We start from the raw sequence: 18218 nt of genomic DNA, 5'->3' as shown, positions 1-18218 counted from the left end.
TTCGAATATTGGCGAGAAGATTCGGTTCCAACAATTCGGTTCGCTTGAACCGGTCGAATCGTCAAATCCACTCTCGATCGTTTTATCTATTCAAAAACCGTACACGGTCCCTTCGCCCTGCATAATCGCTACGATCGTGTCACGATTGTCGTCTATCGATATAGTACATTAGTTTCTGACTAAGGTTTTTCGGTGTGCGTCGAGATGACGAACGACCCGAAGGCAGTAGGTAGTAGCATTGATTAAATATACATAGATAGTCCAAGTCAATGGACAATATGGAAACACAAATATTAGTAACTTAAGAATATCAATAGGTAGCGGGTACAGTAATGAATTGTCCACCAATTATAATAAATAATTACTATTGAAAAGAAGTTGACAATAAAAACATGTACGGTTGGTGAGGGATACGCCGTGCGACTCAAAAGATCTTAATTGCCTGTTAAACCGCGATAAGAAGTACTTATTCCAAGAATATAAATTAATATTGAATATTATATTTTTATTATTATTATTATTATTTACTGAATATAACTATTTATAAGTTCTTTGTATTATTTTATATTATGAGCGAAAACGAACCGCCTGCTTATAATATCTTAAGAGGACGTCGCACATGTACGACATAATACATTTTTTTTACCGGTTTCAATAGTGTGCTTTTAGTTTTGAAATTAAAGTGAATTGACCTATTATCAAACGTTTAGGTGAGAGCATTATCTGTGTTCTCACGTTGTTGTTTTTAAGATAGCTATAACAGTTAGGAGTATGAAAAATATTAAATGATCAAAATTCACTTAAAAATTAAAATATCATAAAAAACCAACGACAAAACATAGATAATGTTCTTATACTCAAGTTCCATTATAGGTCGATTCATTCTAATTTTTAAACTAACAAAGCTAAACCTAATCTGCTGAACGTAAATTTGCCATGTTGTGCACTTGTAAGACGGAGACAACAACTATCTGTGTAACGTTGACTTAATACAACAGTTATAATAGTTGTATACTTATATACTTAAACAATACCATAATAATGATTATATTTATATTGTATTATTATTTAGTTATTATAGTTAACTGTTGTGATTTATAACTTATAAGTCAAGTAGTTAAGTTAAAAAAATTAATTCAATATCGTCCAAAACCGTTGTTGCAAATTTAAATATTCGATTCCGCATTGATAGCAATAACATTAATAACAAAATAGGTGATAGTTAATGGGTCTTGGCATGGATTAAATATACATGTATATTTAATCTATGGTCTTGTTAAGACAAAACATTTTCATGGCAGAACAAATTACTAACAGCGTAACCTATTGACATGGCTCACACACTACTACAATTCTGGCTCCCATTTCACTTTATAAAGCGTTAACGATTTTTCCTATCGCTTGGACTATCTATGTATATTTAATCAATGGTAGTAGTATGGGACCCATCGAAGCAAGTGCCTCGACAACATCGGAGAACCTTTCGTCGTCAAAGGCACGTCGATTCCACTTGCCATTCCTAACACTCAACATATTTGCCGTTCCCATATTCGTGATAGACGACAATCGCTACAATCGTATTGATTCACGACCACGATTGTAAGGTCTCGACTATTCGATCAATCCCAAAGTCATGTTATGCTCATCAGTTCGACTCGGAGTCATGTGTGTCGCCGATTCGGGTCAAATCGTTCGACTCGCCTTGACGAGTGCAACCCTTTGAATTGACCCACCCGTGAACTGCTTGTACTACTACTTAGTCGTAATGCGGCGAACACAATATCCGCGACCGCAAGAGACCAAATCGAACTAGAGATGGGCAAAATACATCGATTTTTTAAAAACCGACGTTTTCGTTCGATATATCGAAACTCTACATCGATGTTTTAATTGCGATGTATAGAAAAAAAAATCGATTTTTTTTCTAATCCGAAGTCCGATGTTTAAATAACGTATTTATTTTAAAATTTTATAATTTATACATACATACATATAACATAGATACAATTTTTCTTAAAACTTATTAAGGTAAACATCGATGTTTTTGTCGAAAATATCGAACACCAACATCGTTGTTGCAAATGTAGATACATCGATACATCGGAATATCTATGTTTCAAACTTTTTGCCCAGCTCTAAATCGAACGCACATCCCGTTTCCGTGTATCCGTGTCGCATTCGCCCCCTCGCAACGGGGCGATCTGATGGAGGTGTTGCAATTTCGTCTTTTATTTTTTTGAAAGATTATGTTTGCATTTTATGTTTCTCCGAACGAGACTCATTGACACACACCGCATCGTATCATTATGAGCGGGAAAAAAAAATGTGTCGACTTGCTTGTAGTAATTGATTGTATAGATGAAAAAAAAACAAAACCCTCGGTGGTGTACGTTCGCGGAACAATAGAATAAAACGTATCTATGGTCGTTTTATGCGTATTGTAACGCATTAGTCACTATTTCGCATTTGTTCGTCTCGAAAAAAAAAAACAAAAACAAAAACAAAACAAATAATGGCATTTAGTCGGAAAAAAATAAACTTTACGTTTCATTTGGTAGTTTTAAAATTGAAATTCGCGATAATTAATTTCAACAAAGTTTAGCAAAATTATTTTACCGCGAACTTAGGTACACTTTAAGAATGAAATTAGCTTATTTTTCTACTAAAAAACGGTCTAAAAAATATTATATACGACTAAACGAAAATGAAAAATTATAATAAATTACGAAATTGTTTAAAAAATGCAAAATATATATTTAAATAAATAAGCAAATGCTTAAAATGTTTAATCCGGGGTATTATTATATTTATTTCTTCAAAACGAATGATTTGTAACGTTGGTGGTGAGAACAGAAAAAAATCATGCATCTTTGTGTTCAATACAGACATGCGTTAGATGAAAGTGACATTGAATATTGAAACGCAAGTTGAATTGAAAATTGCAGTGGAAAGCGCAAGACTGCAGTAAACATACCTATATATTGCCCATCAAACTTAGTGACGAACGCGTACGCGAACTAGTACGCGTTGTTTCTTTTTTTTAAATATATTCTAAACACATCAATCTGAGCAACAAAATACTTCCATGTAAACTATTACTAAAATCCATATGGTCATATGGTATACAACTTTGGAGTTCGGCCAAACCATCAAAACCATCAAATATTAAGAAAATTTAAGCATTCCAATCCAAATGCCTTCGACAAATTACCAAAGCTCCCTTCTATATCTCAAACGATACACTCCATAATGACCCCTCCATTCCAACAGTAAAACACGTAGCCAAAACTCTATATAAACGATTCCACTCAAATCTCTCCAACCACTGCAATCCTCTAATCTCAAACTTTTCTGACCTCACCATTCCAGGTGACCCCAGAAAACATTTAAGACGCAAATAGTGTCGAAATCTCTTGATTGATTAAAACCCATTCACAATGTCAAGAAGTTCTATCACTGAATCAATTCTTTGTTCAAATCATCAATCCCTTCTAATTTTATTTTATTTTTATTCTATTTCTACCTGTACAGCACTTATACTTATCGTAAAAATAATATATTTACAGTTTGTATAATAAAAAATAAATAAATATATATATATATATAAAAAATAACAACGAATACAAATTAATAATCTATTAAAGTCTACAATATGTTTTATTTGGTTTCGGACCACCAAATTGCTTGTTTAAAAATTAACTCCCTCTCCGAAAAAAAAAAAAAAAAATTCAGGTCTAAGTACGTCACTGTATATTATGTATATTGGAACATTTAAAATATTATATGTCGATAAACCTTATGATAGTATAAATAAAAAGTATAAAAACCTTTTTCATTTTAATAGCAACATAACTGCTAGGTAATTTGGAATCGAAATTGAGAAACCATGAATATAATTTATATCTAAATAGTGTTTGATTATGTAGACGTGCACAGTGGTTAACTGTTGCTATAAAAAATTAGACGAGATAATGTTTTTTTCATGCGGCGTTTACTTCAAATGTATTTTCAAACCACGTCGAAAGTTTTCTGGATATCGAAGAAAATTTAGGTTATTATTTTTTTTTCACATTAATTTAACATTTTTTCTTTAAATTCCAATTAATTCATAAGAACCTTTAATTTCTTTTTACTTTAATGAAGATCAAGTTACTAAACAAGACTGAATATTTTAGTGCTTTTAAATTATTCAAAACAGTATTTTTTTCATAACTTAATTCGAAAGAGATTTCTAGTATTACAGTTCGGAATATTATTTTCATTTTGCGACTAGGCGTATAGGATTTCTGATACTGGGAATCCGTATGCTTCGATATCCAAACGGAAATATATAAACAGCAGATGTATATGTGGTTTTTCGTACAATTTTGTTGTATCAACAAATTACCATATGAATAGAGGATGTCAATATTTCATAGTTAAAAAAAATTTCTTAAAGCTATTCATATAATTAGTATTAAAAAAGAAAAAGAAATAAATATATAAATATATAATTTGGTATACAAATCTGCTTTTCACTTGCATCTGATAAGTTAGCACTTATATTCGTGGTGACACGGTCAATTGATCTTTAATGATACATTTACTAGAATGTGAAAACAATTTAAAGTCTTTAAACTATAAAACTTATCGAGTTAACTAAGTTTACTCCGGAAAAGTTTGAAAACGTTTTACTGAATCGCTATATAATCTGTGCAGATTCCCTCGAGCTTATTCGGTGAATACTTCTAAGTCACACCTAAGTAATAAATGTATACTGATACTGGCACGGATAAAAGAGTACCTTAGTTGACGTAATACCAGACGTAAGGCCGCTCAGTAGTTCCAAATATTAATAACGAATGTGAATCGCATTAGCTATTGCTTGATAAATTAATCAATTTTTTTCCGTCAACATTTATATCGAAGTCCTTTTGTTCGATGCTTGTTTTCCCACTGGTAATCGATCTGTTTGCTTATAAACTATGCATTATTTTTAGTTCTTTTTACTTCGTATTTTAATTTATCGTTATTTTTTGTCCAATGTAAACATTTTAATACAAAATATTAAGTGAAAAAATAAAAAATTGTGGAAAACAGATAATAATGATTAAAAAAAAAAAAAAGAATTAGAAATGAAAAATATTACGAAAACTTTATCAAGAAAAAAAACCGAATGAAAATAAGTTATATGTAGAAAAAAATAATACTTTTTTTTGATTTCATATTATTTTTCCCAGCATATATTCTATTTATAAATAAAATAATTGAAATAAATAAACGCAAATAGCAATTAATTAACTGAAAGTTTTCAATGTCAAATTACATTTTAATAGTATTTGTGCGAGTTTTTGATCGAGGCGTTGTACCCGAATTAACCCTTTGTCCTTGCGAAACCCTTAAAAACACTAAATTCAGTATCCCCTTAGCATCCTAAATGATCTCGAGTCATGAGTAACATTGGAGTTGACCATAACCCGAATAAAAGGATCAGCTAACACTTTCGTTTGAATTGGAATTTTAATGATAACATGACGTCGCGTAATTTATAGTTACGGTTTCTGTACACATACGATATAATACAAAATCATATTCCGCAGTTGAATTTTGGAACCGTAATAGTTTTCAACAGTTTTTCTAGTTTTTGTATCAAGAACAAATGCACCTCTTACACGATAATATTTATTTGATATGTTCCAAGACATTTAGTTATTCCCATCGACGGACGAGACATTTTTCTAGAATCACGAAATGTTCGACCATAATAATCGATTGCTACTAAATATGCATTACTATTATTATTATTATTATTATTAAATTAAATTAATTAAATTATTATTATTAAATGCGCATTGTTGTATGAACATACATATTTCATGATACGTATCGCGTTACTGGCAAGAAGCACACCTTATGTCCGATTCAGTTGGATATACGAGTATATATATAATTATATACCGTCCGATGCATATCATCAATCAATTTTATCATTCCAGTATTAATTTGAGTTTAATCATTTTTTTCGTATTTTCCACTAGAATTAGTTTAGTATTTCGATTTTCGGATAGTTGCACGAAGTGAATTGTTCTTTTGGCTAAATTTCCTATGACATAATATAATAAATGTGTATAATATACACACATATATATATATATACATATATATGTTACAGGGAAATATGAAAATTCAGGAATTGTCAGTATATCCTAGTCATTGTTGACAATGACTGGAAAGGTTAGGCAATGTTGGATATTTCGTAGTTTTATCAACATTTTCGTATTATATTAGGCAATGTTAATAAATGTTATAAATGTTATAAATCTGCATTCAAACAAATATCAACACCGCTTTATCGGTGATCGATCTGATTATGGAACATTCAAGTTTTTATGAAATATATATTAATTTTAAATGACGAACATTTTTTTAAATTTTTTGTGGTGTTACGAACGGAGCCCTAGGCAAACCATTGCGGAGCACCAAAGACTTCGCGGAGCACAGTTTGGGTACCGCTGTACTAGATTGTATAATTCCAAGTGTCATAGTAATTTATCACGTAACAATAAAGATTAAGATTATGATTTATCCTAAATAGCAAATGAGTATTACAATATATTAAATTAATTCTTAATGTTATTATCAATGCCTTCTTTTATTAGGAATTGTTATCAATGACTAGGTATTGACATTAATTCCTTACTAAATCAGGCATTATCGTTATTGACTAGTCATTGTCAACACGGACTGATTTTCATCTTTTCCGGTAACATATATATATATACATATACATATACACACACACACACACATATATATATATATATTATATGATTTCCAAAAATATAAATTATAATGACGGGAACACTTTCGAATCACTGATCAACAATTTACTTATTCGAACCAATGATTGATCGATAAACTAATCGTGTTCACAATCTTTGCACGGTGATTATGTACCCATAATCAATTTATTGTGATCAATAAGATCGGTTGAAATATTTCCGGCCACTAAAGCCACTCTTAAACGTATTTTACGAATGCATAAATCAAGTTTAATCCGAGTAACCCATCAATATTCGACCATACAGTTTTGCATAACGCACTTGCATCGTTCTTTAATTATCAAGCGCGATTCATATACTGTTCAATTATATTGTGACGGAGAACGTTTAGTCGTCTCGTTGATCGTTTGGCGACTTTTCAGTTCGGCACAACGCGAATTACGTTGCGCGTAACGACGAACGGAAATTATTGCTCATCATTACATCGCGTTACGGTCACGCTCGCGCACTACATCCGTGCCGGAAGCGCAATGTTACAACGACGAACGGGACGGGAAGAGTTCGAGTGCGTGAGCATACCCTTGACTTGGCTTGTTCGGCGCACGGTCGGTGCTCAAATTTGGACGAACATTGACTCTGTCGCAGCTGTTACTGCCTATTGTGCGTACGTATATTATTACGGTTATGCGCGTGTGAAAAAAAAAATATGTAAAATAATATAAGAACATAGAATATTTATAAGAATACAAAACAAAAAGCTTTCGTAACGAAGAAGGTGTACGAGAACGATCCGTCGAAATGGAACGGTGTAAGTATTGCTCTTATTGTCTGTCTGCATTGCCAAGCTCGAGTCGGAACCACTGTCCGATATTATTTTATAATCTCGTCAAAAATACTGTTAAAAGTGTTTTAAAAAGTATAATGTGGGCGTTTGCATAGAAAATCGGTTATTATTGTTGAGCCTTTCAGAGAATTCGAAATACATTGAGTAAAAAAGTGTCACCAATATTTTACCGCAAAAATATGCTCAATCGAGAGAAGCGTTAATGACTAAAATATGATTTGTAATTACGTCAAGGTACTTGGGGACTGGTGATGGTTTTAAAAGTCTTCACTTTTAATTCAAAGTTTTCAGTGATACAGAATTGAAAACTGTATACGAAGTTTGTTCGGCTCTAAAGAAAGTTTCGAAAGATCGTATTAAGTTAAAAAAAATAAAAATATTTGTAACGCTTATAATTTTTTTAATTTAACTTTATTAAGTTCGCAATTTATATATCTTTTCGTTAAATGAAATAAAAATAACTTTTATTCATCTACTAAATGATTTATTACATTTTATTTTAGTGGGAAAGTCTAAGATCCTTCGAATGAGCTTAATTCACAATATCTTCGTTTTCACCTATACCGTATACGAATGTCATAAGTACATGTGTTTCACGAACTGGTGTATTTCTTATAAGAATATTTTTCAAACTTATATGTTGGATATATTGACTATTGTATATGATGTGAAATTGGACGATAGACTGTTTTGATATTTAGATGTTGAATTAGTTGATAATCATGGACTGAGATCGTTAGTAGATAAGATATACGTAAAGGAGATTTGTCTTGCGTGGTTTATTACGAACATCCCATCGATTTTGTACATGAATGACCGTCGCTTATGTTCTGGCAGTTTTCTTGACATTTTTTGCCGCAAATCGCTCGAAAAGTTGCATTCATTATCTTCCTTGTTACTATGATCATTAAATTCCATAGCGTGTTATACCACGGAAAATTGTACGTTTTTTTTTTTGTATTTTGTAAATGCCGTCTTGTGTGTATAGTGGTTAAATGTGTTTAAATGTGTTTTTGTACTGTTGTACGAAACGTTCGTATTATCGCCTCATTTCATTCCAAAGTCTTTAAAGAGTTAATTGAATGGTCTGACCCGTAATGTTTATTAAAACAAATTTATAAAAAATCAAAATCAAAAATTAACACATTCGGACACGAGAACGTCGGATAGTGTACCACCAGTGCTTTCGGTCTCGTGTCCCATACCTTTGGCGAAAAACCGACACATCAATAAAGAGCGTCAACGAGTCGATACGGGTAGAGGACAAGTCGAACCGGGTGTTAGTCACTCTCACAATGCCCCGGCAAGCGTTTACTGTCGGAATTACGAGGTACGCACACGTTTTAATCATAATAATAAAACAATTCGTTGTACACCGGGATTATTGATACATCATCAGTGATTCATCTAAAATAAATTACGAGTATTAAATTTACTTTTCGAATAACATTATTTAATCTTTAAAAACAAATGTGCAAATTCGGTTCACGTAACACGCTTAAGCGTATATACCGTATACGCGTTCCGGCAATCGGGTACCGATAAAAATCTATAACACGTGTCTTAGCCGCGAAATATCGGAAATCACCATCAAATATCACGCGAACCGTACAGCGATACGTTTCGGAACATTAAAACGTCATGATCAGTCGTATCACAAACCGTATATTCATGGATGTACATAAATGGTAAGTACGCGCTCGTGTTCCGTACGCAAAAACGTACTCGTTCCACGTGGACGAAATTCATCCGGAAGGGACTATTGCCGTAACGGATTGGCTGCAAAAACGTCTTTCACGTAAATCCTGCACGAAAACCTACAACGGGTCGAATGTCAGGTAAAACTAAAGTTAGGGTTGGTAAAACAAACGTGTACGCCATCCCCAACTTTAAGCACATGTAAACAAATACAACAACACATTAAATTACGTCCTTTGCGTTTCGGGTGCGCACTGTAAAGTCTTGGGATTCGTTACTCGAGGGCCCGCGGCAAGCAATAATATTGTTTTTTTTTTTTTTTTTTATTAAAAGCTTTTAATTACTAAATTATTACAGCTTAACTCTTATTTGGAAAAAAAAAACATAAAAAGCATACGGAAAATAAGAAATATAAAGAGGACATAAAAATAACAAAAAAAAAAAATTAGAATAAATAAATAAATAAACATTAAACTAAATTGGGAACCCTGCGGATCTTATAAAACAATAATATTTTTCTAATAAAATTATACAACGGTGTACAAATACTTGCAACGTGCGCATACAACACGTTCATTACCCTGCCTTTCCCCCATCCAGAAATGTATGATTTCTATCGCGTTTATAATCCGCACGTAATCTGTAAGAATTTGCACGGCCATTTTTAACTGGAGCCGAAGAAACTAAAAAGAAAAAATAAATAAATAAACAATACACACACAAACTTTGGATCATAATAACCGCAGCGCCGCTCGTTTTTTTCGGTCGATTAAAATGTGTTTTGTAGAGAAAAATATATTTGATTTTTTTTTTCACAATCTCCTATATCGCCCGTTAGATAATTTATATTATTTTCGGACCGATATTCGATTATCGACGAGTCCGCGTTTCCGAAAGAACATGCCACTTCCGCAGTGCGCTGTTCGATCGAGACTGTTCATTGTTGCCGAGAAAATGTAACAAACTCGAAAAAAACATAACGAAACATTGGAATTGATTTTCTGAAGCGCGTGGTCTGGTAACGAACGTGAACCGGCGTCGACACGGCACGGACAAACCGCGTGCAACACGGTTGAAAACAAGTATCGTTGCTCGATGAAGAAATCTTCCTGTGCACGCGTCGTGTGCGATTGACCAGAGCGTATTTTAACGTACAAAGTACATGGCACTAGTGATAAATGAATGGTGGCCGGTGGTGGGTCATCGTGCCCCTAACCAACACGTTCTCGTAGTGACGGGAGTTGATTTACCCTTTACGTCCCTCTGCAGAAGAACACCACATCTACGAACTACGATGGTGGACAAGTTTTTTTTTTTTTAAGTGCCACCCAGTGAAAATTATTTAAAATATGTTCTGGACGGACGTCGGACAACGCAGTACCGTACGAGTTCCGCGTGGTATTGCGTTTTTAACGAGACGGCTTCTCGTCCGCGAGTGTCGGCAATGCGAATTCGATCGCCCGGGAGTAAACGTAATGTAGACAATGACCGGTGCAAAGTGTTCGGTTGTCGATGTTGAGAAATGTGTTCCACGTGGTTTTCGCGGTCAAATGTTTTCGAGCTGTTTCGAAGCACGTGCGGTTACGGTTACGGGCACCGCGAGATGACAAAAGTCGTCAACAATATCGATATTCGGTACCTATTGCAAAACGGTTGGAAGAACAACGTTCGTTTTATTGCGAGCACCTAACATAGTTTTTTCGTTTCGAACGGTGTTCGTATGTTTGATTTCTCTGTTAGTCCCGAGAGCCGGCAAACGGTGTTGTCCGTCGACCTATTGTTTCTACCGTGTTTCTGTTCGAAGCGGTGAAAAGAAAAATATATATAATAATAAACCTATTCCCCGCGAAGTCGGTGAGATTTATATTACTGAAGGTGTCGAACAGCTAAGATATCGAGGGATAAAAAAAAAAAAAATCATTAATAATCTCAACACGAAGCATACCGATTTCGCGCGGTGAAACGGCTTCGAAACCGCTCGTGCAACGATTGCCACGGCAATGTGAATGTGAAACGGAATCTGAAAAAAATACGTGCAAAAAGCACCGCCGTCATCTGCGTCCGACGCCCGAAAGTTGCCTCGTAAAACTTTCGGTGTGATTATTTACCGTCGCGAAAGTCGGTGGTAGAAAGAAGAAAAAATTTATTAACAATAAACCGCCGCCACCGACACGGTCCGCTTCGCCTAGCGTTTAAGATTGTCGGCGGTTGCGTTTCGGGAAGTCTCACGAAACAGCGTTGCCACGGCCCAGCTGTAATCACGTCGATTCGGATTTCAACGGACGCGTTAAGACGGTGGCTTCGAGTTGCAGCCAGGGTTGGACAAGATACTTAAGAAAAAAAAAGTATCATGATACACGCATTCAGTGTATCTAGAGAAAATATACAAGATACAGGATACATGGTATCTTTGATACATTCATACTTTCATACTTCCAATTGAATTTTATTAACTTTCAAACGTAAAAGTAAACGTATAATCAGAACCGTTTCGTTCGTGAGACATAATTTTAAAATATTTTCCATTCAATGATGGCGGGATTTTAATAGTTTGTCCAGTAAAAGAATCCGTTGAAAATTAAATTAAAATATAAAGGAATTAATTATGAAAAAATCGTGAACGACCTTATAATTATTTTACTGGCGGTGCGACGGTCACATTGAAGACAGAACGAATAAAATGGTGCAACAGTAATAGTTTGATACGGTCGTGTCGCACGAATACCGCGATCTCGCCCGTTACACCTCTTTGCCTTAGTATCACAATTTGTTCGATTATCAATCGGGACGCTCTATAGATTAATCGAACCAGTTTTCGGAGCCGAGGATGAGCCCCGAAACATTCGTGAACGGTGCGACGACCGTCGCGAGCGACGGCGGCGCTTGTTTGCTTTTAGCCGTCTTCGTGGCCTTTTACTTTTCTATATTTTTGCTACAATCTATCATTTGACATTTGTTTTTTTTTATTGTTTTATTTTAAAACTAATAGTGTTTATTGTAACACATATAGTTATTTTTTAAAAATACTATACAATTACATTATTATTATTGTCATTATTAATTTGAATTTGTTTTGTTGTATTTTTATTATTATTATTATTATTATTATTAATATATTTAATTTAATTTAATTTTAAATTATATATTTTTGTGTTGTGCTTCGTGACAAGCACACTAAAATTACTTATCTGTATTTTTGATATGATTTTATATTTAATGAGGTAAAACCTACTACGATTACAATCATATCTATAAAAAAAAAAAAAATTAAAAAAATATTTAGTAAATTCATATTTATTGAGAACGAAAATTTCAGTTATTTCAGTTATTTTGCTTATCTGTATGACCGTAATTTTTACGTAGGTAACGGCCATACCAGCAACAATTTAATTTTAAAATGATCTTACAGGGTGTAGTAAATGTTTTCGTTATCATTCATTTTGGCCCGATCACATCTGGACAATTATTTTTCATAAAAATCCGCGACGAAATTATTTTTTTATTTCTTGGTTTTATTCAGTACAAATGTTTACAATTATATTATCTTGTATCTTTTGGCAAAAAAGATACATGAAACTTGCATAAAATGTATCATGACACTTGATACTTTAAAACTATGTATCATGATACAAGATAAAAGATACATTGTATCTTTGATACTGGCCAACCCTGGTTGCAGCCAACATTTGGTCCCGTTAGGTTCTACTGAAAATCGGTATTTTTGACCCGTGTCAAAGGAGTATGACAAGCAAGTTGTAACTAACCCTTGGTATATTTGGTATACACGATGAGACTCGTGTGATCCTGTAATCGGTCTTGACCATGTGAAGTATTTAAAATTTTTTTTTAGTGATTACTAGTAATTAATTTTTTTGTTTTTACTTTTATTTAGTAACTGATAAATATTTATTTATTTATTTTTGTTTCTTCAAGTTTCATAATTAATATCAATAAATTGTAAGCCGGGTTCACACGGAGTTGTAAACTGGGCAAGAATACTACTCGTTCTGTGCATATCTCACGACTGCTTGAATTGCCCAACCGATAATTTACGACCCTCAGTTCACACATATTAATTGCAGATGCTCCTGATTTTTTAACATTATTTATTTTTTTCAATTCTTAATAATAAACTGATCTAATATTTTTAATCTCTTGGATTATTTCATGAATACCAAAACCATCGATACTCATTTCATCGTATATTTTTTTTGAGGCTCTATCTCTTGTATCTCTGTCTTTGTACACTTCAGAATTTATTTTCCACAAACATTCCGTATCGCGATACAATTCAACAAATTGAATTGTTTGTTCTGTATTCATTTTGTATACTGACATTACGCTGACGTAGGAAATGTTATTATTATATAAAAATAAAATGATTCACTCCAACATGCTGGAGTAATCATGACCTATCTATTTTTGGTCGTTGACAACTCCTACTACCACGATTATCAGTTCACACTAGGTAGTGATCACGACCAACACTCCTAATAGTAGTATTCTTGCCCAGTTTACAACTCTGTGTGAACCTGGCTGTACAACGTAAACACACATAAATTATAGTGACTTAAAAAATTTCGATTTTAATCGTACACCTATATGCATAATAAATTTTTTTTTCTTCTTGCATTCTTACTTTTTAAGTTGATTTAAGATTTTTAGTATGTACAAATTCATACACAGATACGCATCGAACATTCCAACATGATACTGGTTCCAACTTTGACTACAACGTGTAGCTGCGTGTCCGTGAGTAAAACATTGATTTCACTCGCGGCTGTATGCGTATTGACAAAAAAAAAATTTCTAAAAGTAAGAAATAAGATTATTTGCCTTTCACTTATTAGAGCCATACACAAAAGTTTTAATTATATTTTAATATAAAACAAAATAAATTCAAGGAAATTATATCTAATACACGACATAAATGTAACTTATTTAAATGATCACAATTTTGAAAAACAGAAGTACATTAAGACATTAGGCGGTAGGTGCATTCAAGTTCATATTAAAACCAAATACATATTATTATAAACAAAATTATAGTAAATTACTAAAATAAAATGAATCTATGAATCAAAATATTCGATACATTTTGTTGTAGTAAAGCTTAGAAGCGCAATATCATGAATAGACGAATTAGTCGACAATGTTGAAAGTAGCAATGTAGCATAATGCCCACGTACGACGTACTAACTACTTAGTATTATTGTTCATTGATTATAAATATTATTTATTATTGTACAACCTAAAATCAGATTGTATTAGACTATTTTTAGAAATGCAATATTATATTATTATTTTTAACATTAAGATAACAATATTAAATTACAACTCCTACTGTGATGATGACAAGAAATTAGTCAGACAATATTAAAATAATAAAAACTTTTACGGTATACCTACGGCATAACAAATATAAAACGATGTTTATTGACATATATACTGCCCTCCTAAGCCAAAAGGCAGTAAGCAACAATGGAGTAGTTTTGAGAAAAATTAGTAAAAAAGTAACATTAGGTTTAGCTATTTGAATAATAATTATATTGACGATAAAAATAACTCATTATAAATTATATAAATATAACTGGTATTGGTTAATAGTTTGTTCGTCGATGTATGTGGGAATTATCGGTATTTGTAATTTTAGTTGGCTTATTACTCTTCGTATACTTATTTATATTATTTTATATTAATGTTTATATTTTTTAAGTATTTTATGGAAACATCGAGCAGCTTGAAACGCGTGTGTACGTTTTGTATTTCAATACACCGTTCTTTATTGTTAATCACTAAAAGTAATATAGATGACGATTTTGTCATTTAAATTAAAATAAAATTTATGTTCAAATAAATATTTAACGTGCGGTCTTTGAACCTTGTTTATTTTTTACACGTGTTAAAAAAGTTACCTACAGCTTAATCCTAGTATCTAATACCTAATCGGCGTTGATATTGTTATGTCAACTGTATTTAGTAGAAACAAGACATATACATGTACAGATGTATCTGCATATAATGTAGATACTCTTCGATTTTTTTTTGTTATTCTTATCAGAAAATAAATCGTTCATTAACCAATGTAAAAATGTAATATGATATTAATATATAAATATATAAATGATTAATTTAACAATTGTTAAAATAATGCATCTACTTAATATAATTGACATAATTTTAAAACTTGATATCTGAGAACTTACCTAATATATTCTGTTGATTCTTTTTGAATTATATAAATTAATCAACAGCAACTATTCCTACCTAAAAAGAAGTGCTGTATCTTCGATACCAGTATCTTAGATACAATATTGATAAAAGATACGCGATAACACCCATAAGATGAAATTGAATTTCTGGGGGGGGGGGGTTGTACAAAATTGTACAAAATAAAGTACATAATACTGTACGGTTTAAAGTTGAAATTTATGAAAAATAGTTGATCCGGGTGCTAGTGTAACGTTACCGCAGCACCCGTAAAATGAAATTATATTTCGGGGAGGTTTTGAGAGTTGTACAAAATTGTACAAAATAAAGTACATAATACTGCTTGATTAAAATTCATGATTTCGAAAGTGCGGGTGCTGGGGTAACGCACCTAAATATTACGGGATTAGGGTGTTGACATTTCGAGGAAAATAAATAAACGAAAATTGAAATCGTCCAATGAATTATACGTTGAAGCTAAATTGAACGCTATGAAATATTCGAAAAGCATTAATAAATGTATAATAGATTTCTCGTCAAGGGAAAAAACTAACGATACGGAAAAAAAGTACTTAACGAAAACGTTTTTACAAATTATCAACCGCAACGGAATATATAACGGTATATAGACAATTTTCCATAGAAATCGATACGTTTAATACGAGTTAAATAATTTATTGGTATAATTACAATTATTGCAATCATACCAATAAATTATTATATTAAGCAAGTCAAACAGCTATTTTGCAAATCATTACCGTATTTAAATATGAAACCTACGGCGTCTAATGTGTCGCATAAACGTAATTTAATCAACGATGTTCCGATCGATTCGATCACTATAATTTTATAACGAGTTTGGCAGTACTAACAAAGCAATGATATTGATAACGAACAGTAGTTGGTGACCATATCGATCAAGCATGCATATCATACTTACGAGTAAATATGCCAACTACAACCGTCCGGGTACAGAAGATCATTTTTTACAACGGCGACAAGATGTTGCCCGTCGATTTGTACGAGAGTCCGGCATGTAACCTAAAAGTGTTTCTCGTTCGTTGTTTTTAGATGCCCCCGGAAAAATTATCGTTTCTCGCGACGAGCGGAAGTAACGCGAGAAAAGGAACGTCAACGGATTCACCGTTTCCCCTGACCCCTCGTCGTCGGCTTGAAGCGTTTGAACTTCACTAACCGTGCGAAAGCACGGAGTCGTAAAATAGAGGGAAAAAACAGTACTTTTAATATCGTTGCGACAGCAAATAAAATAACGTGATCCCTCGTTCGAACGCGTAGCAGTGTTACGTAATATTATTCGATTAAGTTCGGCTCGTTTGTTGTTCACACGTTATCTCCGAGGACGTATAGGCTGATCCCCGGAGGGATGTCGCACCCCCAAAAGTATCATCTGTCGGTGAACCGCGAGCTCTGCCAGCGGTTTCGATCGGACGCCACCCTGTGCGCTCGAAGATTATCGTTTCGCGTGTTAAAAAAAAGCTCCGTAGTTTTTCCTCCCCGTTCGTCGGTCAATTTGTTGCGGCAATTTATATTTAAAACCGTTATATTGACGATAAAAATCGAAAAACACCCGTTGGAAAAATCCAATTTCCATCGGTGCTCCGGGCGAACACTGATGTATGGCCGTGCACCGGTTGACGTGTTGAATGCGTCGAGCCAGATGGTTACGAAATCAACTTACTTGTCGGATCGAATCCAACCACGTAATACGGACACGCGGCGAACGCGGTGGTGTTTGGCAACGTTTCTTCCCAACACGCCCATCCGTCGAAATATTTCGGACACGAATTCGTCGCTAATTTCGCTGTGAACAATAAAACGTACGTAAAACATCGCCGTTGTCCGTCGACGCCCTAGTATAACAATATTTGTTCACAACCTGTTGCGTTGGGTAAACACTTTTGCTGAAGTTTGATCAGGAAAACGGTGTTCGGATCGGGTTCTCTGGATACAGCAGTCTCCGGCATTCTGACGGAAAACGTCTAGAGAAAAATAAATTTAAAAAAAAACGCATTAGTTCATCCTATAATATAACCGTAACAGTTTTAACATTATGTGTATATTAGTCGGTGTACTTCGATCAAAATACGCGCGTTCCAACTATCGCATCATAACCGCTGTTGCATAGTTCTAAGTACTTCAAATTATTAAAACGGCTTTGGTATAAATCATTTTCGCCCTCTCGTTATTATAATTTCTTTGAACCGTTGCTAATGTTAATGGTAGTATATATTTCACGCATCAAGAACTCGTTGTCTGCAATGTTTTCTAATACACTCGTGTCGCTTAACCATCAAAGCGAAAAATAATTTCGAAACTAAAATAGATCCGTCTGTTAAAATTATTCTTAAAAAAATACGTTTTTTTTTTTTTTCTAAATCATTTTTACTCTCGTAAAACCAAATCAAAATTGTTTAAATGTATTGCGGTTCGCAAATTCATCAAAGTAGTTAATATTTACATTTCACCAAAATAAAATCGTAATTTATGAATTTATATATAATACGCAAGTGTAATAGAAACAATACAAATCGTAATAATAATCAAAAAACAATTTGTTTGTACTTTCATTTTCCATGAATCCCAATGTAGGAACAACTATTAAAATTAATATTCAATTTTTTTTTTTTTTTATAATTTAAACGAAAAAATTATAATTTTTTCATCGGTATAAAAAATACCAAAAT

General features: G+C 33.1%; 1 protein-coding gene across 12 annotated transcripts in view; it reads right to left on the bottom strand.

Annotated features, from left to right (window-relative positions):
* LOC112688478 (calcitonin gene-related peptide type 1 receptor-like) overlaps positions 1–18218 on the bottom strand; it is a 174526-nt gene that overhangs the window by 39280 nt on the left and 117028 nt on the right. For all 12 annotated transcript variants that reach the window (XM_025561669.1, XM_025561680.1, XM_025561671.1 and 9 more), the window contains 2 exons: positions 17411–17513; positions 17213–17335 (listed from right to left, as the gene is read on the bottom strand). In XM_025561669.1, coding sequence (XP_025417454.1) covers positions 17213–17335; positions 17411–17513 — 226 coding nt within the window. The remainder of the gene's footprint in view (positions 1–17212; positions 17336–17410; positions 17514–18218) is intronic.

This window comes from Sipha flava, unplaced genomic scaffold (assembly GCF_003268045.1).
Source record: "Sipha flava isolate LNK unplaced genomic scaffold, YSA_version1 39_pilon_pilon, whole genome shotgun sequence".
NCBI classification, from domain to species: domain Eukaryota; kingdom Metazoa; phylum Arthropoda; class Insecta; order Hemiptera; family Aphididae; genus Sipha; species Sipha flava.
This window is presented reverse-complemented; position numbering and strand designations above follow the sequence as displayed.